Consider the following 23,945-nt stretch of genomic DNA (forward strand, 5'->3'; position numbering starts at 1 on the left):
AGATTTTTTTTTTCCTCCTTTCCTTTTAAGAGTTTATTAGTTCACAAAACCTAAATTATGGAGTTAATAGAAGCTCTTCAAATAATTAAAAAAGGTTTGCAAAAGAAATTATCCAGCATTCAAATGTTTGCAAGTACTATAGGCTTTAGTGAGGCAGTGGATCATCTGCAGCTATTTATGATAAGTTTTACTGTATCTTTTAATGTCAAGCTTACAAACAGTGGCCTTGGAACATTAGGATACAACCTCAAGTTATCTGCTGCCCTACTTTGATTCCCATGGTGGTGTCTTTCAAGAGTTCTTTTGGCTGAAAAAGGAAAGAAAGGCTTTGATATATGACTGAATGCCTTAAGGCACAGAAGCAGGGAGCTTCTGTCCTTGCATAAACGAGGAATGACAGCAGCAGACAGGAGGAGAAAACTTCAGGATGAGACGTGGGAAATCTCTAGATGCATCCTTATTTTCATGATTGGTTAATGAAACTGGGACTGGGATTCAAGGTGGATCCCTGTTCAAGCTAATTCTAAAAGTGAGTAACTGTGTCTTTGTCATGAACCTCATAAAATGCTTTTGTTTAGGTGCTTGAAATGAGAGTTCTTGGATATGAGGCTCTTCTCAAAACATGGCCCGAAGTCAGTGCAGTTCTGAAGAAAGATTGATTCGGTCGGGTGGACGCAGACATCACTCACTCTGGTAAGAACCTGCCACTGCACATCTGGGAGCAGTGTGAACATGGGTCACTTCATAAAAATGTCCTTAATCCTACAGATTAAGTGCAGTAACAAGCTGGTAGTTTTTGGCACAAGGCAGAGACCTGTGATAACCTCTGTGACCTCTCTGGGAATTACAAAGCAGGTAGAGAGTGGTCCCTGAAAATGCTTTATCTTTTATGCTCAAGAACAACCTCAGCATTCTCTTCCTTTATCTTAACATTCCAAATATATAAATATGACAGAAAACCACTAGAGTTGCACTCCTGAAAAATTGCCACTGTGACCTTCACCATGCCCTGGAGTGTCAGCTTCATGTGATATCAGCTAAGGCTTTGTGTCATGATTTGTCACTTGTGCAGCTGCCAGATGCTCACAAATCTGTTGACTCTGAAATTTGACGATAAAAGCACTGTGGGAATTTAGTAATGAGTCTTGGTTTGTTTGTTGATCTTGATCTTAACATCCATAACCTGAACCATTTTTAATATGCTGCTATCTAGCAGACACTAAGCAAAAGGTGAGGACAAAGTAATTATTGCAATGGCTAACCCATTCCTAAATGCTGTGTGTGAATGACCAAGTTAAATTTCCACATATAAGCATTGTGTGCAAGGATTAATTATTATTTTTGTTAGGAAACCATAGTAAACCGATATTCACTTTTGTTGATGCCCTTTTAATAATTTCAGTGCACCAGTAACCTAATGCTTGGAAGAAAATATTACCTCAGCAGTACCTCTGTAATTAAGATTTCACCTCCCAGAGTCAGGCTGCCTTCATGGAGTGTGCTGTCATGGAGCTGGACACGGCTTTGTGATACCTGATATTGTTGTTTCAATGCAATAGGCAACTTCACATTCAGCTGGAGCAGTGCAAATGATAATATTATGGCCTGACAATGTTATTCTTTTAGTGGATGGTTTGTACCTCTAACAAGGAAAGTTTTATGAAATTTGTATTGGCTTGATTTACAGAAAGCGTACTCATTTAGTGGTTCACTTTGACATAACTTTTCTATTTTTTATTACTGCTTGGTGCATAGGAAAAGAAAGGTTTTTAATTTTTTTCTTTCTTTTTCTTGCTTTTGTCTTTAAAACGCTCCAAAGTATCTCTGTGTACAATGTGGTTTCAAACAGAAAAATATATTATTTTTGAACAGGCATTTTGTTTTAGTAAGTATCCCTTTCAGGATTCTTGTGTCTTTATTGGTATGAATGGCACAGCTTCAAAGGATAAAGATAAATACTTCATTCTTCGCACTGAAAACAACCTACTGTCAGCAGAAAAGCTTTTTGAACTGGTTGGAGCCTTGATCTGAGAAGTTATTAATTTCTGACATCTCTTAGGCTCTTTCTTTTCAGCTTCCTTTCCAGCCAAAACAAATGGCACCATCCTGCTCCGAGCTGGGGCTTTGGGGCAGGGGTGCCCTGGCAGTGGGTGTGGGTCTGTGCCAGCCTCGTGTGGGGCACCTGGAGCTGCAGCCTCTCAGTGGGGTCACTGCTCCTGCCTGGGGTTACTGGCAAATTCCTGCAATCTCCTATAGGGGCCAGACTGCTCATTTATGAGTTTAGGCACTAGGGCCTGGAAATTTTGTCTTGGGCTTTTTCAGTAACGGGAGTGCACACAAGAGAGAAACAACAGCCTTTTGTTCTGAACAATCTTTTTCTGAAAGTGAGATCTAGGTAGAAATTTGACCTGTAGACATGCTGCCTATTTCATTTAAATGCCTTTTATGTTGTTGTTTTTTAAAAACCTTCCAATTTTACTCAGGCTAGAACATCAAAATCAATCTCTGATCTATTTTCCTATCACACTCGCCCCTGAGAAGGACGGTTTTGCCAGGAATATTGTGTGGGGCAGGCAAGGGATTTAAGCTTGAGGCAGTCATGCAGTCCCAAGAGGGACACTGCAGGAAGAAAGCAACAGGTCTGGGTGTGTGACTTCTGTGCCCCTGTGGGGAAGGGACTTTTCCCAGTGCTTCTCTGATTCTGGGGCAAAGCCCAGACTCCCTTTTCCACTTGAGTTATCTCACTGCAGGTCCAGCAAGGGCATCGTGAATCCAGCACTCAGTGAAACCATTTTCAGCCAAGACTTCAGGAATGGCCTTGTTGCACTCCTGAGTTCTCCGGTATTCCAAAAGCACAGGTCATATCTTAGGGGTGCTGGTTTGTGCTGTTTGCTGCTGTGACACTTCCCAGCTGAAGCACTAGGAATGGTGGATGTGGAGAGGTAACACTAAGAGATATTTGTGTGGAGTCAGTTGGCCACGGAGGGGAAGAAGCAAGCCTGACATTTGATTTTCCTGCTGGTTTCCTCCCTCTTTTCCATTGGCTCCATGCCTCTACATGAGGGCAAGGAGGAACTGCCCAGCACTGTGTGAGCTCAGCTTGGCTCTAAAGCCCAACAAAAGCTGTATGGATAGGTGTTTGGAAATAGGCTACACAAAGAATATTTACATAAAGCTTTTAAACATTTTCTTTCTGTTCAGCTCAAATTCCAACTCCTTGAGCAGGTTCCACAAAAGGCCATTCTTGAAATCAAGTTCCTACACGAGATTTGACATCAAGAAGACAAAACGACAGTTTGTCCAAATTAATGGACTTGAAATCTGTTTTCCTCTGGGAAATGTTTAATATTGTTCCTTGATGACTTGGCAGATCACAGAAGAGAGTAACGCTTTCTCCAAAGTTATGTTCTCTACTTCTGAGAAAACAGCAAAGACAAAATGTTCACTGTGTTTATCCTTAGAATCCCTACTGGACTCCAAAGACTTCCACAGATGAGGGGAAATTTAAAGTTCAGGGTCCTCAATAAGAAAAAGCAAGAGTCTTCAGTTCACTGCTTTTCTATTAAGTTCACTAGTTATTAAGATTCGCAATCCTTAGCTATATATTTTTTTAACATTTCAAAATAACTTCCATCATAATGTAGCAGCTTCCCATTTGGAGAGCTTACAAATCTGAAATATAATAATTTTTTTATGTTGCTTGAACTAAACCAGTGATAAAAATAAGTAGGTTCATATTGGTGGTTTTAACAGCGAATGCCTAAACAGACCCCTTTAAAAAAGGTTTTTACAAAGCTAAATTACTTCTATAGGTGAAACATAAGTGAAAAAAAATAATTAGCGTGAAACCTATTTTTGTACCACCACTGAACCTCCAGTTTCCATATTTTTGGTGCTGGCTGCAACCCCAAAACCAAGTATCCCTTTCCTAAGTGGAATGTTTTCAGCAGTTCAGAAGACAACATGCTCAGGCCTCACACCAAAAGCTGCATTTCCTGCAAGTTGGTTCTTTTTCTCCTAACCCGGCTTTTCTTTGAATCTGAAATAATTTTCAGTCTCATTGCCAAGAATCAAGTTAACCCTTGTGAAATAGAGTTTGAAACATGTTTCAGGTTTCCTTTCTTCCTTGAATAAAGAAATTGGAGCTTGTGAAGTATCCTTTAATTATGCATCAACCCAATTATTTTTCAATTAACAATTTAATATATGGCATCTTCCTTTGCATTTTTCATTATTGAGGGAGTGTAAGATAGTTTATTTGTAGGCAAATACCTAATAGAGACAAAGAGAATTTTTAATTACTTACTGGGTATTCTGTATGTATCATATCTGAGCAGTAACCTAAGAAAGAGGTCAGTTAAAACATCCATGGTCTTTCACAACAAAATATTTAATTGGAAGGATCTAGGACAGAGTCCTTGGTCATATCCAAACTAAGGGAGTAATAAAAAATATCTTCAGCTAGAAAACAGATGTTTCAACACAATTCTGTGTGATAGAAATGTTTGGAAGAGTTTGTTTTAATTCCTTGTGGAAACAAAAGCAGATTTTGAAGCCTTGAGTGCAATCACAAGATGGATTTGTCCTTGGCTGGCTCTGCACTTGAGCCAGACGCCCGGCACCGCTGCTGCCTCCAGCTCAGCTTTCCCTGCCCATCCTGTTGGACTGGGCTTATACTGGGAACCAGTGCTCCCCACACCCTGTGGAGGAGAGACTGTGCTTCCACTAGATATTGGGGAGCTGCTCTGCTTTCAAACCTAAAGCTGAGTTTTCCAAGCTATGAAAGAGGGATGGTAAGGAAAGGAAAGGTACACACTGAAGAAATGGAGAGATGAGTCCTACCAAAACCAGGGAAACCAAAGGCAGAGTAGATTGGGAGTAACAGCGCAAATTAGCATTTGTGCTGTCTGTGAAAGGGTAGGGTTATTGTGCACAGTGGAAATAACCTGTAAAACACAGGTGCAAATGGCTGTGTGTCCCCTCCTGGCTGAGACCCTGCCCCAGCCCTGACACATTCCCCTTCAGGGAGCTCCTTGTATGGAGCCCCTGACACGTGTGGGCAGCAAAACCTACCACAAGGCTTGGGTGGGTGAAAATGACCTCAGGCAGGCCTTTGAGTTGGCCAGATAAAGTCTTGCCCCTGCAAGCAGCCCTGCTGAGCCCCAGAGATGGTCACTTCCAAAGTCTTGGATCCACTCCACTTCCAGTCTTTGCTCTTTTTCTCCTTTCCTCTTCCTTTTTCTTTTCTCCTATTAATTCTCTTCTAATTTTCCCACCTACTCTAACCCCCTTTTCTTGTTTTTTCTTCCATGCTTCCACACTCTTTCCTTCTGTGTTTTCCATATGCTTTCTTTCCTGCTCCATTTTTTCCCCTACATTCTTCCCTCAAGCCATGACAGCTTTTAGTTACAATGAGAAATGACATATTGTGAAGGTGCTCTATTTTCCAACCTCTTCCCATGCTCACTCCGAGCTGGGAGCAAAATGTTCCTGGTGTGCTGCCAGCTGAACCTCTCACAGTGCTACAAAGCTGGCTCCCTCCCATGCATGTACTCCAGGGATGCACTCCCACAGCACGAGCGTTTTGTCAGCTACTTCCTACGTGGCTGGTCCTCTCTTCCTTTCCAGCAGAGGACCCAGCAACAATAAATCAGACTATTTACACAAACTGTCCCTAAAGCCCAGAGGTAGGAATTCTAGTTATCAAAACACACCTCTTTCTGGAGAAAATGGCAAAAAACCTTTGATGTACTAAAACATATGTGTTATTGTCTTATATTTATCATGGAATTTGGATGTGTTTGAGACAGCAGCATCATTGCTGCGTTCACTCTTCTGCATGGGTTGGGATGAGGTTCGTATTTTGCATTTTCTTTCTTCTTGAAGATTGTAAGGGGATCTAATATCATCTCCTCATGTTAAGCAGGCAAAGTCAGACTGTCTTCCTTACAAAATATTAAGAAAATACTTCATTCCACTGCAACTTTTGGCCTCTTTTTGGTTAGCAGCTGTTCACATCTTTTAGGATCGTAGGCTTTCTACTTGACATTTTTTTGCAAAGAGAAGCAGACACCATCTATTACCTCAACCATCATAAAAATTAGTTAAGCTTAATTTCCTTCCTTCCTTAACTTCCAATTAACGCATTTGAAACATACGTTTTTTTCTCTCTTAAATGCATTCTGAAATTGTGGAACTACTCCTGCTTCCAGCATTAGTCTGCAAATAGAAAAAAAATGCATAATATTCTTTGGGTAGGATAGAAACAGGAAATAGAACACGATGTAAACTCTTGGCTCATATGAATGCTAATTTATAGCTTTAAATCATTAGATAGTGGCCCAGTTTCTGTTTTTAAAATTAGATTCCCTTTAATATAAAGAGGCAGAAAGATAAAACATTTTGTGGTGTTTGTCAGCGCAGGGGAAGGCACAAAGCTCGAGGAGGAATGTTATATAACATGTCCCATAAACACTTCTGTATTTATAGTAGTTTATTAATATGTCTTCCTCCTTTTGCTGAGATTGCAGGCCTGGAGATCTATTCCTTATATAGTGGGTAAGCAGGGCTTTACCTCTGCTGTACAGTCAGGGCTTAGGCTCTCCCAGTGTCAGTTCTTGGCTATGAGCTCAGAGAAGAGAAGTCAGTATCCAGAAGAGTCAAGTCCCACTTCTTTGCTGTCACAAAAGCAGCTTCATCTTTGCTGTTCAGATATTTTGGGAAGAGTTTAACCACTTATCTCTGAGTAAATGGACATGCTAACAGTAAATACATCTCCTCTGGCTTTCTTTAATTAAGTTTATTTCTTCAAGTATGTTGTTTCTATATTTATGATAAGATAAAAGAACATGCAAGCCAGTTGGAAAGAGCCCTAATCTTCTTTTCCAGGCCAGGCTGTGAACAGCCTTGGTGTGTCTGGGCAGCACCTGGAAGAAGATTCCTTTCCCATGAGGAATTTGCCCTAACAAGACCATCTTTCCAGCTCTCATGGAACCCTAAAAGCTGAGCTGGCAGGGTCCTCACAGATAAATGCTGCCCACAGATAAACAGTCCTTCACTCCCTGTCACAGCATGAGAGCAAGATACATGTCTTCATTGTCAATGTGCCAAAAATGGGGTGTTCTAGCTTCAAAACTGCACTGCAGACAATCCCTGATTCGTCCCCAGCCACACACAGCTGGATTTGCAGAAATATCTTGCACATATACAGCAAAATCCTCTAGGACTCATCTGTCCAGATCCTTCATTGAGTGATGCCCATGTCCTAGATATAGCTACTCTTTCTTTAGGGATTTATTCTTTTGGTTCCTGGAACTGCTGGTACCTGTGGCCCTTACTGGTCTGGCTGCATGCTCTGTGCTGCCTGTGGCCATATCCAAATTGTGAGCATATGGTGCTCCCTGTTAGTCCTTTCAATTATTCCTTCTGTCTGCCTCCTCACAGCCATGTGTCGGCTGCTTGCACTTCCTAAGGAATTCTGTGCTGTTTTAATTGTCCATTTTCTCTCAGGAAATTCAGACCAGAGGACACAAACACATAAAGTGAGAGGATTTTAAATTGCTCATGTTTCCACTGTGCCTGTAATTAATTTGCTCTCAAACTGAGTCCACAGGAGCGTGCTCAGACTTGAAATTTGGTTTCTGGGAAGAGATAGAGGAAGAAGCTGGGTTTGAGTCTTGCTCTTATGGCCTTTAACTCCTGTGTGAAAAGCACAGGAGGTGAAGCAGGTCTCCCTGCACCAGCACCAAGGGATTTGGATTATTTCATAGTGGGTGAATGATCATGGGCATCTTGTCTGTCTGGCAGAGTCTTCCCAGCTTTTTCCACAGATGACGTGAATGCCAGGACCATCCTGCCCCATCAAGAGGCACAGCTTCATGCTGGAGCATTGACTTTGAGGCCCTGATCATAAAACATTAAAAAAATTGGGGTGGAAGCAGTTCCACTTCTGTTCTGTAAGCTCCTTGCTCCAAAGACCCTGCAGAAATGTCAGTTATTGTTTGGTATTATTCTTGGGAAGACATGTGGGCAAAATCCTCTCAAACAGGAACTTCTTTCATAGCTATCTTCAGAACAACTCTAATCACATTACATTTTCTGTCTCTTCAAAGATCCCAGATGCCTCTCAGGTCATGTTTAATGTCTGGATGTGTTTGTTACGCTGATGGTAATTTACCTGCAGAGCATAATTATGGGAAATTCCTACAGCTGGTGATAAAGTGCACAGAACTGGTCACCACAGGAGGTTTTGCAAGCGAATCCTTGAGTCATTCAGAGAAGTGGAGACCTTTTCTGGGGAAACACAGCTCTTTTAACAGTGCCTATTTTGTTGCAAAGATTCCTTGAGTTGGTGCAGTAACATTTGGTAAGTGAAGATGCATTTCTGCTTCTTCCACACTTCCCTGGTCCTTTTTTGAATTTTCAGTCCCACTGTGGAAGCTAAGGATCATTTCCTATTTGCCAGGCTTCTGTGGTCATCTATTTCTTCTCTTGTCCTACCTCCACAAGAATTGAGGGTCCTTCTCATCTGTGTCAATGTGAAAGTGTTTCAAAATCTCAATTAACAGTCTTGCTGTGCTGCTGTGCAGGCAAAGTGAAGACAATAAAGCAATATTAAGCCATAATCCAGTTTTAATGAGATTGGGAAAAAATAATAGAGGAGCAACTATGAGACTTGGTACAACAAATATTTACTTACTGTATGCAATAAATTTGTTCATTACAGGCTGGGATTTCACTGCCCACGTGTGGAGATGGGATCTTTGTGTTCAGCTGTCATGCTGATCATCACCTGTGTTGCATACACTTAATTTAACACAAACTACAGCACCTATTACCCTGTAAATTCTCTCCCAAGAAGAGAGAATTTACTGCTTAACTCAGATTTCAGTGAAATCAAAAGACTAAGTTTCTCAAAAGCAACATGTTTGAAACAACCAAAACGAATAAAGGAAAGATCACAAAGAATTATGACTATCCCAATAAGAAATAGCCTTTTAAAAGTGAATAATTTCCTAGGCAAGTAATATATCTGTGGGAATATTTTTGCTTAAAGATTTTTGCTTAAGCTTTTTCTTTCCTCTTTTTTTTTTTTTTTTCCTTGTCAGTCCTAATGAAAATGCTACTAATAAGTAAGTGTAACTTAAAAAGTTCATTTTTACAGAATTAGCATGGGCCTCCTGTTATGTTGGAAAGAACATGAGTTCAGCTGAAATTAAGTTTTGGGCTAAAGGGCACGTTTCTATTTTAGCTGTGCTTTAATTGCTCCCTATTAAATTAGTGTTATATAAACTAAGATTTAGCATAGTCCTATTTTTTATCCTGTTTTACAGTCAGCATAATAAAGATCCAGTACTTGATGACAGAAAGTAACAAAATACACACTGTCAGAACATGTGGCCAAAGCTGCTATTTCAGCTGAAAATGCACTTCTGGAAGGAGGGGGAGCTCTAGAGGAGTGGTGGAATTTCTGATTCAGTCTCTCTGGTCAATGCAGTTTGAAATCTCTAGAAGTGCTCTGATACCACAAATACAAAACTATAAGAAGCCACTGGGATTTTTTAGGTGCAAAAGTGTGCTGGCTTGCAATAGACTGATATTCTTATTCTTCATGAATAAACCTAAAGATACCATGCTTAATTTCTACCCAACACCAGCATTAGAACTGCAGACATAAAATGAATTACTAACAAAGCAAAACTTATATTTGCACCAGTGGTAATTATTTTCCTTAATATATTCTGGGCATGTGTCTTCCAAAGGGTATGCTAAAGCAAGGAAAGAGATTTAGGAGATGGATGATAAAATTTTAGAAACCAAATAAGCATCTAAAACTTATTAAAATGGGTTAAGCGCAGGGGAACAGTAACTTAAGCACTAGATTTTAATAGAATTTGGAAGGGATGAAATAGAGTATTTCACACCTTATGAGCAGCAGCCACAGAACTTATCAAGCATACAGATCAGATATTTTGATTCAAAATTGAGTTTAAAAAAGAACAGGAAGAATGTTTCCTGTTGTATATGTTTATGTGAAACACTCTTAGTGACCACTTAGGGAATAACATGAAGAAAAGTTTTATTGGCAGTTTTCCAAAGGACTGTGAGATTTTAATGCCACTGCTGCTATAAGGGTGTGATAAGTTTGGAGAAGTCTGTTAAAGATGCACAGTTCTTGGTCAGGCTTCTTTGTATAATAAAACTTGTGTCATTAAAAGAGAGGCTGCAAGAAGGCACTGAGAAATTACAGTCAAGCTGAAGAGACTATGCGTAAGGTGAAAATAGACGATAGACAAGTATCTCATAGTTAGGAGTAGAGTGAAACTGAGAAACAAGTTAATAACAGCAACAAGTGAGGCTAAAGCATGGCTGTCTCTGTTGCATGCTTGCTGTAACCCATCTGGGCTCTTCTCAGGAACAGTCCGTGATCACACAGACCATATGTGCAGCAGCATCTCAGCTCAGCGAGCTGCTGCTTTGAGCTACTCATTTCCTTACAGTCACTGGGGTTAGTTGGAGCCAAAGTGATATTAATTTTAATTAGGGTGAATGAAGAAAAAAATATTTCCATTTGTTCTACTAAATCCCCTGAATTTCCCTTTTAGCTCCATATGGAAAACCTTACATTAATTTCCCAGTGAATTTCTGTTTGTAGAAAGAGAAAGCGGTGAAAGTAGCCCGTGTGTGCTGGCAGAGGTGTCCAGACCTCAAAGGCAGAAGTGATTATTCAGAAAGCAGCTTGTAGATGTGGTGTCTTGTAAACTGGAGAAGAGAATCAGCAACAAAAAAACACATGCCCAAGGGAGCACTTCCACAATGCAAATTCAGAAAAGCAAAACTTGAAAGTGGTGTCAGGAATTCATGCGCTATTCATCATCTCGAGTGTTTTTATTGAAACCATCTGGTGGGTGATCCATAATAATAATAATAAAATACCACTAAATCCAGGTGTCTTCAGATCATTACAAAGAGATAACAGGGTTGAATTCCAGCAGTGCCTTCCAAGTTTTGAAGAATCCATGAAGAAGTGACCTCTTTGAATTAAATCCTTATCTGGATCAAAATGCAATCCTGGGGCTACAGCACATCCCAGGCTATACTGTGCTGCAATGTAGTCTGCAGTTTTTAGGCCTCACTAGGATGGGGCAGGAATCATTCCTGGCTTTTTCCTGCCCTGCATGTCCACTTTTTCCACATAGAAATCAGGGTACAAAGGGAAGGAGAGGAAAGTGCCAGGAGCTGGAAACAGCTGTGGGAAATCCCTGGAGCTGAGCTCCAGCCCCAGCCTCAGAACGGGCACCTCTTCCTGCTCCACGTTCCTCCTGACACCAGGAGTAGGATCACATCGTGCATTTTGTCAATCCATTACACTGCACCTTGTTATCTTTATGCTGAATCCTGCAGATAAGGTGTTTTCATTCAAGCTTATCTCCCAGAAAGGGAGCCAGTCTGGACCTGGAGAGAAAGAGGGACGGAGAAGCCATCATTTCCCATTCTTTCTTCATATTAAAGTGTTTCGGAATAGAGATTTTGAGATTTGGGAATGCAGTGAGTTTGAAGGTATTCATTTCCAACTCCTGTCTAAAAGCTTGTGAGGAATGATTTTTCTTTGACAGGGAGTTACTAAGAGCTGAGTTAAAGCAATTAAATTAAGCACTGTGAAAATACACAAAGCCTTTCTACATTGGCCATATGGAGAATTTAGGAAGACTGTGAAAACACCTGAAATGAAAGCACCAGGATATACACAAAGTAGGTCAGGTTCTTCCCTCTGCTGCAGATTTAAGAGCCTTTTCTTCCTTGATAAAACCTACCTGCCTAATCAGCTCTGCCTCGTCACATAGCACCAACTCTTACATTAGGCAGTGCCTTGACAAAATTGGCTTAAAGAAAAAAATAACATGTGTTTGCCAGCATTTTTCAGCTACAACTGCAGTGTGTCAGATGCCAAGGTGGGAGACACTGTTTTGAGAATTAACATTTTGACAATTACTTGATAATTTTGATAATTAACATTTGTTTGAAGCATACCTGACTGATTTCTTTCACTATTGGGTTTGTGTACTGACAGGAGCTTATTCTTACTATTAAAAAACAGGAAAAAAAGATAATGAATCTTTTTCTATACAATATATAAAAAAAAAATTACAGTATAATTATTATGTGTATAAAAAACTGGAACTAGCAAGACAGGCTTGTTATCCTGCTTTAGAAACAGGACCTGGTTTTTCTTTAGGAGCTCTTCCTAAGGAAGTCTCTTGAGTCAGAAACTCAGGTGATGTGAGAACACAGAATCTGATTTAGAAAGGCCTTGATCCCACCAGGGGTTATGGAAAACTCTCAGGGAAGAATCAAGTCTTGCTGAGCACAGCAGGAGGAGCAGCACAGTTGCTTTGGATTTCTGTGTTTTATTCCTGTTGACGCATTCCCTTCATCTCATATCCGATTTCTCCAGGTGATGGAGTGCCCCTGCAGTATCAGTCTGTCAGCTGATTGATCACTGTTACTTCTGGACAGGGATGCTCCAAGCTGCTGGAACCAAGCAACTGGGCTTGGCTTGCTGTAGGTGCTCTCCACAGCTGTGGTCTGGGCAGTGCTATCCAGAGTTACACAGCTCCTTAATTCCCTTCTCACTTACTCCACCTCTCCTCAGGTTTTTTGGCAAATTTGCCTCATCCTTCTAGCTTTTAGACAGTGATAATAGCTCACTGCAGGAACAGGATTCATTTATCCAAAGCTCTTTAAAGACTGGAAAGAATGGACTTCAAAGGCAGGAAAACGGGATGCAGTGCAGCTGAACAGGGGAGAAGGGCATGCATTCAGATTAAATGAAGCCTTTTGTATGCAGGCAAAGAAACTGATTTCTGTCTGCCTTTTCTGATATTGTGCTATAATAGCAAGGACAAATACAAAATGGGATAGATCTCAGTTGATTGGAAAGATTAGAGCTGAGCTAGCAGAAAGGACAGACCCACAGGGGAGGGAGGGACGTGGCTGGGGATGCATGGCTGGAATGTATAACTCCTGTGGTGGCTAAGAGGTCTGGGTCTTCAATACAAGTACCTCTGCTGAAAAAAGCACATTATTTGCTGTGAACCTGCCTCCTGCTACCTTTACCTGAGGTTCCTTTCCTCTTGTGCTGAAAGAAAGAGGGAGCAATTATCCCGGCATTTATCATTTTACCGACTGTTTTATCTTCCATCAGACACCTTTCTCCCAGCTGGCAGGTCCAGTCTATGGAACTGCTCCACAGATGGAAACTATTCCCTGTGTTTGATCTTCTTTCTCTGAACCTTCTCCAAGTCTGTCTTGGGGGAAGATGGGTGGAGGTGTCGGATGGACAGATGGAAGAATGATGACTGACCAAAGCTGGAGCATCCAAAATGTGGGTGTGAGAGGCTACACTGTGGAATCAGTTTCTGCTTTGTTCTTTACCCCTTCTCTCATAATTTTCAATCACTGTTCTGTTGTTCTAAGCATTAAGCTGATGTTTTTATCCATTTATAATAATTACAAAATCCTACTCCCATGCTTATTATTTCGCCTTGAGCCGATCATTTCATATAAAATTTGTGAATCATTGCTGCACTTTTATTTACTGATTTTATCTGCTGTATTTCTGCACTCAGCCTTGTAACATCTGCTGTGCCATGAGGAGAATGCTGTAACTCCCTTCCTTTGTTTCAGCTGTGTGTAGGGACATAGCCCCTTTCCTGGGATAAAGCCACAGGTATCCACAGATCCCTCGGGCTCTGGTATTTCCTGGCCAAATACTGATGCTCTGTAGCTTTATCTTGACTGGGCAGTTGTTACTAATAATTGCAACCAAAATAAAATATTCCAATCAGAACTTTCCCTGCAGAAGTTAACAGGGAAAAAATGTGAGAGGACCTTTATAGCCCTATTGCTCTGTCACAGCACTCAGGGCCACAGCTTCCTTCAGGGCTCAACCCTGCTACAAACCAGTGAAACTACTCTGCTGTGATTTTATAGTATTTACTGCAGGTCACTTCTCACTTAGGGTGTTTTAATCCTTTTCTGATTCCTGTTTCTGCTGAAACAACTGCTGCCTGTTGTTTCCCTACTCTCCCAAACTGAACTTGCAAAAGCATTTTACGTAGCTGGGTCAGTAACCAGAGACATAAAATAAAAATAATTAAATGCTTTATTTTTTTTAAAAAAAAGAATAACAGTTATTGTCCACCACCCATCACCACTGTATCAGAATCACTGATGTTTAGGACAGAGAGCATTATCTGTCTGAACAAAGTAACTCCTATTAAGTTGTCTACACTGATGTGATGAACTTTCTATTTATGTTATTCCATTCCATCTCTTTTTATGGCTCCCCAGTCTGTAGTATTTTTATTAATAGTTTATGCTGTGGTGTACTTATTGATATGCTTCCACCACCAAAATGGCATACTTATCTCGAAGGTTCAATTAAAAAGTCATCTAGCAAGAGGTAGGATTCCCATTACCGAGTGTGGGAAAGACTCCTATTCTGTTCTCACTGTCTTTCATCTCAGACATAACTGAATGGGTCTTTCTCCCAAATAAAATGCAAGTTTTCTTCCCTGTGGAAGGAGAAGAGAGGTCATGGAGACCTGTGGAGACCACGTATAATGATGCCTATTTTTACCTCCACTTTTCTTTAAAGATACACTTAAATTTGTTATACACTCAAATTGCAGTTGCTATGTGCACTCTCTTATAGACAAGACAGAAAAAGAAATTATTTTCATTGCTGTTTATTGTAATTTCAGGTTCACTAGCCAGGCCTTTACAAGTGCATTAGAGGTAAAACAAAATCAATTTACATTTTAATTCTTACAAATGTTTCACTTTGGAAACTTGTACATAGGTACCACCACTCTTATAGAAAATGTCAGAACATTCTGACATGATATAAATTTGTAATTTAATATTCATAACTTGAACCTCCAGATATAATTTCCAGGGACAATAATTGTGAACAGTGCCAAGGCTTTATTAGTAGTCTGCTTTTCTTCCAGGGAATTATTCACAATAGTTACTGTAAAATTGAGCTTTTGAAACTGGAATATTTTCCATTGATGCTGGTAAATGAGTAGCACTAAAGAATGAATGGGTTTGCCCCGCTCAGTTTTTTTTCCAGGGAGACACAAAGACAAGTTTTTTGTTTTAACCTTTTCAATTTGACATATTAGGTGCTACTAACTGAGGATACACACCTGCATTAGTCTCATCCATGTCTTCATTATACCCAAGTTGCTCCTTTTGTAGGGAATGTGCAGGATTTCTGACAAAAATGCCCATCTTAAGGAAGCTTATTTTGAAAAGAATAAACCCAAGCATCTATCCACAGTGTTTTTCAGAAATATTTTTATGAAATATTAGTCTATCTCCATACGATTTCTATTTTCATGAAAGAAAGTCTTGAATCACCCAGCTTTTCTCTCTATTAATTATTGGTTTGAGTGTGTGTATGGAGTAGTTCCTGGGCATCTTTCCAAATCATAAAAACTTTTTCCTTAAAAGATCTGAGAATAAGCATAACTTAAGATCACCGATTATAAATTTATTAAATTGTATTTATTAAATATAATATTATAATTAATAATATTTCCTTATTAATATATTCCCAAGATTTTCTTTGGCTCTCATTATTAGGAATTTCTTATAGACATTTCAGACTGGGGCATAGTTCGATGATGAGAGTGATGGACTTCAAACCCTTTTGCTGTTTTGAGACTGCACACAGCATGAATCAAGATTTTGTGGGATTTGAAATTAATTTAATGGGGTTTTATACCCATGGAATGAGAAAATGAGGCAAGAAGTTTCATGGACTTCTGGCATCCCACCTCATCTCCTGACCTGGCATTTGGAATCGGAGCCTTAAAATTTTGCATGCAGGAATTCGGAGTGCTGAAGGCCGGTGTACAGCGGGCTGCTGTCTAGGAAAGTGGGAACATTTTTCTTGGGTATCCCTGCAAACAGGAACATTTTGAATTCAAATTTATATTCTTATAAATTTATATTGTTATATATAGTATAATTTACATATATATATATATATATATATTAAAAATATTGTTCATTAGAACAATATAACCACTGGTTAAAGTTTAACGAGTCAGCCTAGAAATGTTGCTGGGCTGGGAGACATTTTTCATGGCAACAGCGCTTCAAATATTTATTTACTTATTGTTTCCTTGCTGTTAATAATGGAACACCCGAGAGCCTGTTTGCATTTCCCTTCTGTTAAACAAAGCGAGTTCGTTCGTAGATTTAAATGGGTCACTTGCTCTGTTCTGAGCTACCAGGGATTCCAGCCGGTTTTATAAGTCGGGGTGAAATTTGTGTAATTACGGAAAAAGTTTCAGATTATTTATAATATAATAACCTTGTTGCTTTGTGTCTCCTATCAAAAACAAAACAAAACAAAACAAAACAAAACAAAACAAAAAAAAAAACCAGTCGGGGGTTTGCTCACCGAGGGCCGTATTCTTCCCGGCATTTTTGGATCAAGTTCCTAAACATGTATTTTCATATTTTGGGTGTCAAAACCTTAGCGGGCTCATTTAGAGTGTAGTAAAGGTTTGCAGCACCAGCGAGGCGAGCAGTGAAACCCCGTTACCGCTGCAGCGCCACTGCGGCCTCCCCGCTGCAGCGAGCGCCCCAGGAACACAACCCCGGCACCGGCCAGCTCAGCCTGAGCCTCTGGCACCACCTGCGGGTGGCGCGGCTCTCACACCGCCCCGTCCCCCTGCCCGCTCCTCTCCCCGGCTCGCCGCGTGTGGTACCCCCGGGAGAGCGCGGAGCCTCGGCCGGGAGAGCGCGGAGCCTCGGCCGGGAGAGCGCGGAGCCCCGGCCGGGAGAGCGCGGAGCCCCGGCCGGGAGAGCGCGGAGCCCCGGCCGGGAGAGCGCGGAGCCCCGGCCGGGAGAGCGCGGAGCCCCGGCCGGGAGAGCGCGGAGCCCCGGCCGGGAGAGCGCGGAGCCCCGGCCGGGAGAGCGCGGAGCCTCGCCCGGCCCGGCGCTTCCCGGCACTCGGCGATTCCCGGGAAGGCGAGCAGCTCCTGAGGGGAAGCGGCCACGGCCCCGCCTCATCCCCGCGCATGCGCGGTAGCGGCCCGGCAAGATGGCGGAGCTGGAGGAGTGAGTGTGGCGGGGAGGGAGGAAGGGAGGGGATGCGGGATCCGCTGCCATCCGCGGGCTGAGGGCGGCCACGGAGGCGGCGGGATGCGGGATACGACCGGCATGCGACCGGCTTGTGACCGGCTTGTGACCGGCTTGTGACCGGCTTGTGACCGTGTTGTGACTGGGTTGTCCCGCCCACAGGCCGAGGCGGCGGATCCCGCTGGTACCGGAGAACTTGCTGAAGAAGAGGAAGGCGTACCTGGCCATCAAGGCCACCCAGGCCAAGCAGGCGCTGCTCAACAAGCGCAAGGTACGGCGGCTCCCGACAGAGCCTGGTCCTGCAGCCCCAGCTTGTCCTCCTCCGGAGGAAATCGCGATTGCTTGGAGTTCCTAGGAAATAATCCGGGTGGTCCGGGCCCTCAGTGAGCGCCGCGGGTGGGCAGGGATCGTCTTCGGCTTCCGAGGGGAGCTTGAGTGCCTCAACATCTCCGTGTGTCTCTGAGCCTTGTAAAGAGGACAGAGTTTTACAGGTTATTACACCGAAACGGAAATATATGGAAGACTGTGTATTGTTTGTGTTGGATCAGTGATAGTCAGGTGCGTGCGGCCACATGTGGGAAACTGCAGCGCTGCTGAGTTGTCTTTTGCTGCCCTGGATTTCCCTGTCTGAAACCACTTTTGTGTTGTAACCCTGCATGGAAACAGTGCTTTTTGGAGGGTGCATTTAGAGTTATTTATCTGTTGGAGCAGCACAGGTCATGCTAAAGCCTTTTTCTGCCTGTGGGGATGGCAGGTGTCCAAGTGCAGACACAACGGTGTGTGCACTGTGCAGTTCCAGACTGGCAGAGCACAGCAAACCTTTCTGATTCCCAGTCTGAGACCTGTTCTGCTGTACCCCAGCTGATACAGTAGGTGTCTGTCTTAAAGCTTTCCCAGTGAATTTTGTGGGATTATGTGCAAAACTCCTGCCATTTTTGATCCTGTGTTTACTTTTTTAAAAGCATCAGTGGCTTGCTGTGTTTCCAAGGTGAAAGCGTGAGCAATAATGTTAAATGGCCACTCCTTAAGATTCTCGTTCTAAGAAGGGCCTTACTGATGAGACTTTGATTAGGTCTGCCTGCTTAGAAAATTCAAACCAGTTTCATTGGTGATTCACAAGGTGAAATAGAACAGAAGACACACAACTACTGATTTTTTAATTTAAAATGGCCTGCTAATTTAACCAGTAGAGTATCTTAAATATATTTGTGTAATGCTGTGCATTTTCAAGTCCTGTTTGTATATGAAAACACTATGACTTTTTGGATGTACTTTTTCCTAAGCTAAGGAGAGTCATTTAAACATCTGTTTAATTTGAAAAAGGGGCTTTATATTTTCTAGTAATGATGAACAGACATTTTATCAGATGAGCCAGGTGTTCTCTGTTTAAATGAGCAATGCTTAATAGTTACTTGAATGTTTGAATTATTTTTTTTTTTTGAGTGTGTGCCTGTATAGAAAAGGACTTTAAATGCAGTTATTTTCTGTGGAGGGTAATTTTTAGTTACATTACAGCATCTGTTTTGCCCACACATTGTTTCTGGCTTTCCCAGCCATTGCTGAGCTGTGTGTGTAGCTGTGCCTAGAATTATCCTGGGTCTTGCTCTGTTTTCCCTAATTTATATTTTTCCTGGGGAAAAACTCTTTGTTTGCTGTTCATAAATAATAGTTTTGTGTAAATTTGTGTGTTGTCCCTCAGTTCTGTCTCACTTGGGCTTAGATAATCAAATTTATTTTCTTATGTTTTGAAAGCTAAATGAAGATTGTTCACTACTTCTGCATTTCATTTGCCCTTTCAGATGTAAGCTTCTGAGACTGTTGGGATGGATGACACTTTGTTTTCCTTTTCTCTGTAGCAGCAGAAGGGGAAACAGATCCAGTTCAGGCGCCTGGAGACCTTTGTTCGTGACTCGTGGCGCAAACGCCGCGATGACGTCCGGCTGAGGCGCATGGAGCAGAGGCCTGGGCAGGCAGTGGCACCTCAGGAGAGCAAACTGGCCTTCGTCGTGAGGATTGTGGAGTAAGAACCTTCCCCTACTCCTTATTGTTGCTACCCTTTGTTGTGTCGTTTCTACGCCAAGGCAGTGGGATCAACCCAGACACGTCTCCTTGCCGATGATCTGAGGCCTTTTGTTGCTCTATGACAGAAATGTGGTTACTAAGAAGTATTTTTTTCCTCAGTATTAAGGGAGTGACTAAGAGGGTGAAAAAAGTGATGGAGTTGCTGCGGCTGAAGAAGAATTACACTGGGATGTTCGTGAAGCTGAGCCCGCTGACGCTGAAGATGCTGCGGACCGTGGAGCCTTACGTGGCGTGGGGGTACGTACTCCTCCTGTGACTTGGGGGTCACTGGATTCTCCAGCTGATGTTACAGATCCATTACTTGTCCAGTAACGGTCAAAACTTAGTCAGCTTTATATCTGAAACTTGTTATTGTCCCTTTTCTCGTTGTTCTTGATGTAACTTGGTTACTTTCCCACCTCTGCACAAGGAAGTGGGATGGGGCTTCCCTCTGCATTGTGTCTCTCTGTTAAAGAATCTGATTTTTGTTTCTGCACAGGCAGCCTAACCTGAAATCTGTACGAGAGCTCATCCTGAAACGGGGCCAGGCCAAGATCAAGAAAAAGAGGGTGCCTCTGACAGACAACATGCTGATAGAGGAACATTTAGGTGAGGAAGAGGGTGAGAAAATTGAGGAAAGATTTAGGTGTTGAGAATTTACAGTCTGATCCGAAAGGGTGGGGAGACACAAAATCCTGAGACTGGCAATTCTGGAGCAGTGTGAAGGAAAATGATACAGTCAGACATCTCTATTCCTTTTTCTCATGCAGGGGGCTGTGGTATCATTTGCCTGGAAGACCTTATTCATGAAATCTACTCAACGGGGAAGTATTTCAAAAGAGTAACCAGCTTTCTGTGGCCGTTCCATCTGTCGGTGGCTCGCCACGCGTCGCGGAACAGAGTGGGTTTCCTCAAGGAGATGGGCAAGCCTGGCTACAGAGGTGATGAAATCAACCGGCTCATCCGTCAGCTCAACTAGTCAGGTGAGCAGCGCCTGCTGGGTTAATTCTGAGGCTTACCCTTCATTCCCTTTCCTAAGGACAGCCAGACTGACACTGAAGATGATGGGGGGGCTCCCTTGGTTTTGATTGTCACTCTACAAACGTGACCTCAGAGTAGGGAAAACTAATCAAGAGAATGGGTCCCGTTAGGAATCAGCCCATGCTGTTGGACACCTCCATGAAGGCTTGGTTCCTGGGAAACAATACAACTTTCTTGTTTATTTTCTTCCCTATTCTGCAGGTTTTTGTGAAAACTTCAGGATCAAGACTTCACCTGTTCCATTTCACATGTACCTTTCCATGGACATAATCTGCATGCAATGATCTATATGCAACTTCTCTTGACTGCTGGTGCCTCTATAAAGGAAGAAATACAGAGATGATAGTGGAGATGGATTTTGGGCTGGCCCTTCTTAAAGAAGAAGATAAATTCTCTTTGCTACAAGAGTGAGCTTCTTGGGGCAATTTGACTTTTGCATCTCTGTAAAATAAGTGTTTTTGTGCTCACTACTGGAGACTTCACTCTTGGAAGCGCATCTGCTTCTAGGGGTGAGGGGTAGTGCAGTCACAGTTCTGCTGACAGGCAAAAGAAAACACCAAGGTGTTCTTCTGTTACTGCAGCACAAAGCCTAACAGTGAACAATGTAACTTTTTAAGTACCTAGATTGTATTTATTTTAAAAAATTACGGGGTTGGTGCTCCTCATTTAGAGGACTGCCTTTTTTTTAACTTCTGCTAGATTGGGACTGGTGGAGAAAATTTTTTCCTGGAAATAGGAAAGCTCAAAAAGGTTGTAATACAGTCATGGTGTGGGGTATATGTACTTGATTTTTTTTAAATAAACTTTTGAAATTATATTATTATAACAGAAAGTCCTACATCACTGAAGAAGGGTGGAAAAAACGGAGTTAAACACTCTGTCTGGAATGAATTTAGTGAAGGAAGTGAAAAAAACAACATGGCAGAGTGAAAGTTCCTTCCAGTGTTTTAAATCCCTAATTTCTTGTTATACAAAATTGGGTAAGAGCACATGAAGAGCTGAATGCTGTTTAACAAATACAGAAGGCAGTGTGCTTAAGTCATTGCTTCACTGTGGCTGTTTAAATTGTTATTTGAAGACTTACTTGGGGGCAAGCTGTTAATCCACGAATGGTGTCACATGGACTCCACACCACTTGGACTCAGGAAGGAAACAGTTAAGTAACAACACAAGGAGGATGCCTTTTGGGTGTTAAACTTGTGTGACAGTTCTAGACTAGGATGTAGCATTCATAAACCCATCTGAAATGCGAAGGACTGCAGACTCTGAATTAGAGAACACTATAAAACTCAAAGCTTTATTCTGTAAAACAAGAATACAAACAGAAAATGCTGGACAGACACTACAGATGTACACGGAACAACTCTATCCCCAGAACTAGAGCCCAGTGGTCATTAAAATACATGGCTTTGTTTATTTAAAGTTTTCCTGATAAACAGCTGCTGCCATTGTAGAGAGGTAAAAAAATTGCTTGGTTGATTTGTTTTAGGGTTATTTCTGGTAATAAAACAACCCAGGCTTTTAACATGAGAATTGGCACCCCAGAAATGAGGGTTTTTTTTGTTGCTACAGAGAACTTAAGACTGCTAACAGAATGCAGTTTTAAAATAATTTCAGAATATAAAATTACAGGATCTGAACACAATTCTAGCAGCTAATCCTAGATTTAGGCAGTTTTTCTAGCAGAGGCAGTGGTTTAACACACCATTAGTTTAGCTCATACAGTAAGAATTGAACTATGACCATGAATACCTTTTTTTAAAATCTCTTTAAAAATGATGCCAGCTTAGTCTAGTGTCACATTATCACAGACAGGCATTTTGTCACTGTGTCACACTTCATCAAGAGGACAGTAATGATGTGTTCATGGCTTAGCTGCATGATGAACAGAAACTATACAAGGTGACAGGATATTTACACACACAAAACTTGTCCCTGCATCTTAGGGAACAGAATCCTTCTTGTAAGCCACTGAGGTGTTGACTTTGTGGATTGTGGTGGTGAAGGAACGCAGCCGGACCTCTTCTGAATTGGCTATGAACTGTGGTCCTGACTCTTCCCACTTTTCTGGCACTGCCAAATCTTTATCTGTGTATATCAGCAAGTCAAAGGCACCTGGGAGCAAGGGAGAACAAATTCACCATAAGGAGATGGCAGGTTTGGAGTACATCTTCCAGAACCTGAGCCAAGGACCAAGGTTTTCAGAAGTTATATGAAAAAAATAGTTAAAACAAGTTATATTTATGTGAAATCATTTTTTTTTCTCAGGTGTTGTAAATATTTTTTTCAAACATGTTACAATGCTGTGGAGCTGAGCTCTGTGTAACACTTCATATGAACAAATTATTCACAAAAACTTGCATTTCTTAGGGCATACATACAAACTTCCCCGAGTTTGTTAAGCCAGCTCGAGTTCTGTCCTGATTTCAGTCTAACGAAGTTCTGCCTCACAAATGTTATGGTACACAAGGTGTAATAACTAAAAAAGCCTCAGAAAACCAGAAAATATTTTCTAAAGTTGGAAAGTTACTGAGGTTTTTCAAAAGTGTTTGATTTCTTTAGAGCAGTCTGGAATACTCACAGGCAGATTCCAAGAGTGGCAGGAAGGTTACTGTGGCAGTTATTTGTCTGATGACAGAGCGAATTTCATCCTGAATTGCCTTCTGAGACTTCTCTCGTGGTCCGCTGGAAAAGAGAACTCTGGTAAGAGAAAAAACTGCTACTTTGCTGACAGTTCCCTCTAAACACAGTTCTCTTTGTTAAGCTCTGGTAGACGGTTTGCTACAGTATTTTTAGAGTAGAAAGGGACATTTTTAAGTCCTTAGAAAAGTTAAGTGATAGCTGGTCTCCCTTTATTGATGTTTTTGTTTGTGTGTTCAATCGTACAATGACTGGTTTGCAGACAAACAGAGGGCAGGGCGCTGAGAAAGGGCTGAAGGAGCAAGTCCATTGCTCCTGTTCCTGCAGCGGTACTCGGGATAGGGAAGATGGGGAGTGCAGGGGCCGCGGTACTCACTTGTCATCCTTCGCAGTTTTGTCACACTCGATGTCGAACTGCCAGCGCTCCAGGACCTCGCTGCTCTCGATGCTGGAGATGACCACCACCAGGCGCTGCACGATGCACTTGTACAGCCACTCTGCAAGAAGGCGCGGCGGTCACTTGGAGCGCGGCAAGCAGCGGCAGGGACAGCGGGGACAGGGAGGGCCCCGCCGCCGGCGCGCACCTTTCATCTGCTCCGTCACATTGTTGAGGTAGTTGGCCAGCTCGGGGTCCGTGGTGACCAGCAGGGTGAGCCCGTACTTCTGCACGCGGGTGAAGGTCTCGGGGGGGTAGATGCCCCGCTGGTACAGGATGCTGTTGATCCCATAGGCTGCGCGATTTGGGCGGGGATGGAAAGGGATGTGTACCACCTCCCCCCCACGCCCCGCCCGGCGGCCATGTCGCCCCACAAGACGCGGCCTCCCGCTCCCTCGCCTTCCCTCCCACCCTGCTTCTCTCCCTCCCTCCCTCCCTCTCTCTCTCTCTCGCAGCGCGCTCCCCGAGGTCCCCCCGCGGCCCCCTCACAGAAGAACTCGGCCACGAGCTCGGCGCTGCCGCGCAGGGTGATGCCCTGGTGCTCCCGGCCGAGCTGCTGCTGCTGCGCCGCCATGGCCGCCGCTTCCCCGCCGCCCGGTTCGAATCC

At 42.5% G+C, this 23,945-nt stretch overlaps 2 protein-coding genes across 2 annotated transcripts; one reads left to right on the forward strand and one right to left on the reverse strand.

Annotated features, from left to right (window-relative positions):
• The first annotated feature begins 16,984 nt into the window (after positions 1 to 16,984).
• On the forward strand, positions 16,985 to 20,804 carry RPL7L1 (ribosomal protein L7 like 1). The gene is made up of 7 exons (XM_058838784.1): positions 16,985 to 17,139; positions 17,323 to 17,431; positions 19,017 to 19,180; positions 19,342 to 19,479; positions 19,721 to 19,830; positions 19,992 to 20,204; positions 20,464 to 20,804. Exons 1-6 carry the CDS (start codon positions 17,123 to 17,125, stop codon positions 20,198 to 20,200), a joined length of 747 nt encoding a protein of 248 aa, XP_058694767.1. The 5' UTR covers positions 16,985 to 17,122; the 3' UTR covers positions 20,201 to 20,204; positions 20,464 to 20,804.
• Positions 20,805 to 20,957: 153 nt separating this feature from the next.
• Positions 20,958 to 23,929, reverse strand: MAD2L1 (mitotic arrest deficient 2 like 1). The gene is made up of 5 exons (XM_058838785.1): positions 23,828 to 23,929; positions 23,487 to 23,633; positions 23,279 to 23,399; positions 22,844 to 22,947; positions 20,958 to 22,377 (listed from the first exon to the last, which is right to left on the reverse strand). The coding sequence occupies exons 1-5, from the start codon at positions 23,910 to 23,912 to the stop codon at positions 22,205 to 22,207; spliced, it is 630 nt and encodes a 209-aa protein (XP_058694768.1). The 5' UTR covers positions 23,913 to 23,929; the 3' UTR covers positions 20,958 to 22,204.
• Positions 23,930 to 23,945: the final 16 nt, after the last annotated feature.

This window comes from Poecile atricapillus, chromosome 4 (genome assembly GCF_030490865.1).
Source record: "Poecile atricapillus isolate bPoeAtr1 chromosome 4, bPoeAtr1.hap1, whole genome shotgun sequence".
NCBI lineage: Eukaryota > Metazoa > Chordata > Aves > Passeriformes > Paridae > Poecile > Poecile atricapillus.

Coding starts and splice junctions, on each gene's coding strand:
- RPL7L1 (XM_058838784.1), top strand. Junction 17,432..19,016: donor CGCTGCTCAACAAGCGCAAG/GTACGGCGGCTC, acceptor TTTTCTCTGTAG/CAGCAGAAGGGGAAACAGAT. Junction 19,480..19,720: donor GAGCCTTACGTGGCGTGGGG/GTACGTACTCCT, acceptor GTTTCTGCACAG/GCAGCCTAACCTGAAATCTG.
- MAD2L1 (XM_058838785.1), bottom strand. CDS start 23,912: ATGGCGGCGCAGCAGCAGCAGCTCGGCCGGGAGCACCAGGGCATCACC. Junction 22,948..23,278: donor AAAACTGCGAAGGATGACAA/GTGAGTACCGCG, acceptor TCTCTTTTCCAG/CGGACCACGAGAGAAGTCTC. Junction 22,378..22,843: donor GCCACTCTTGGAATCTGCCT/GTGAGTATTCCA, acceptor CCTTGCTCCCAG/GTGCCTTTGACTTGCTGATA.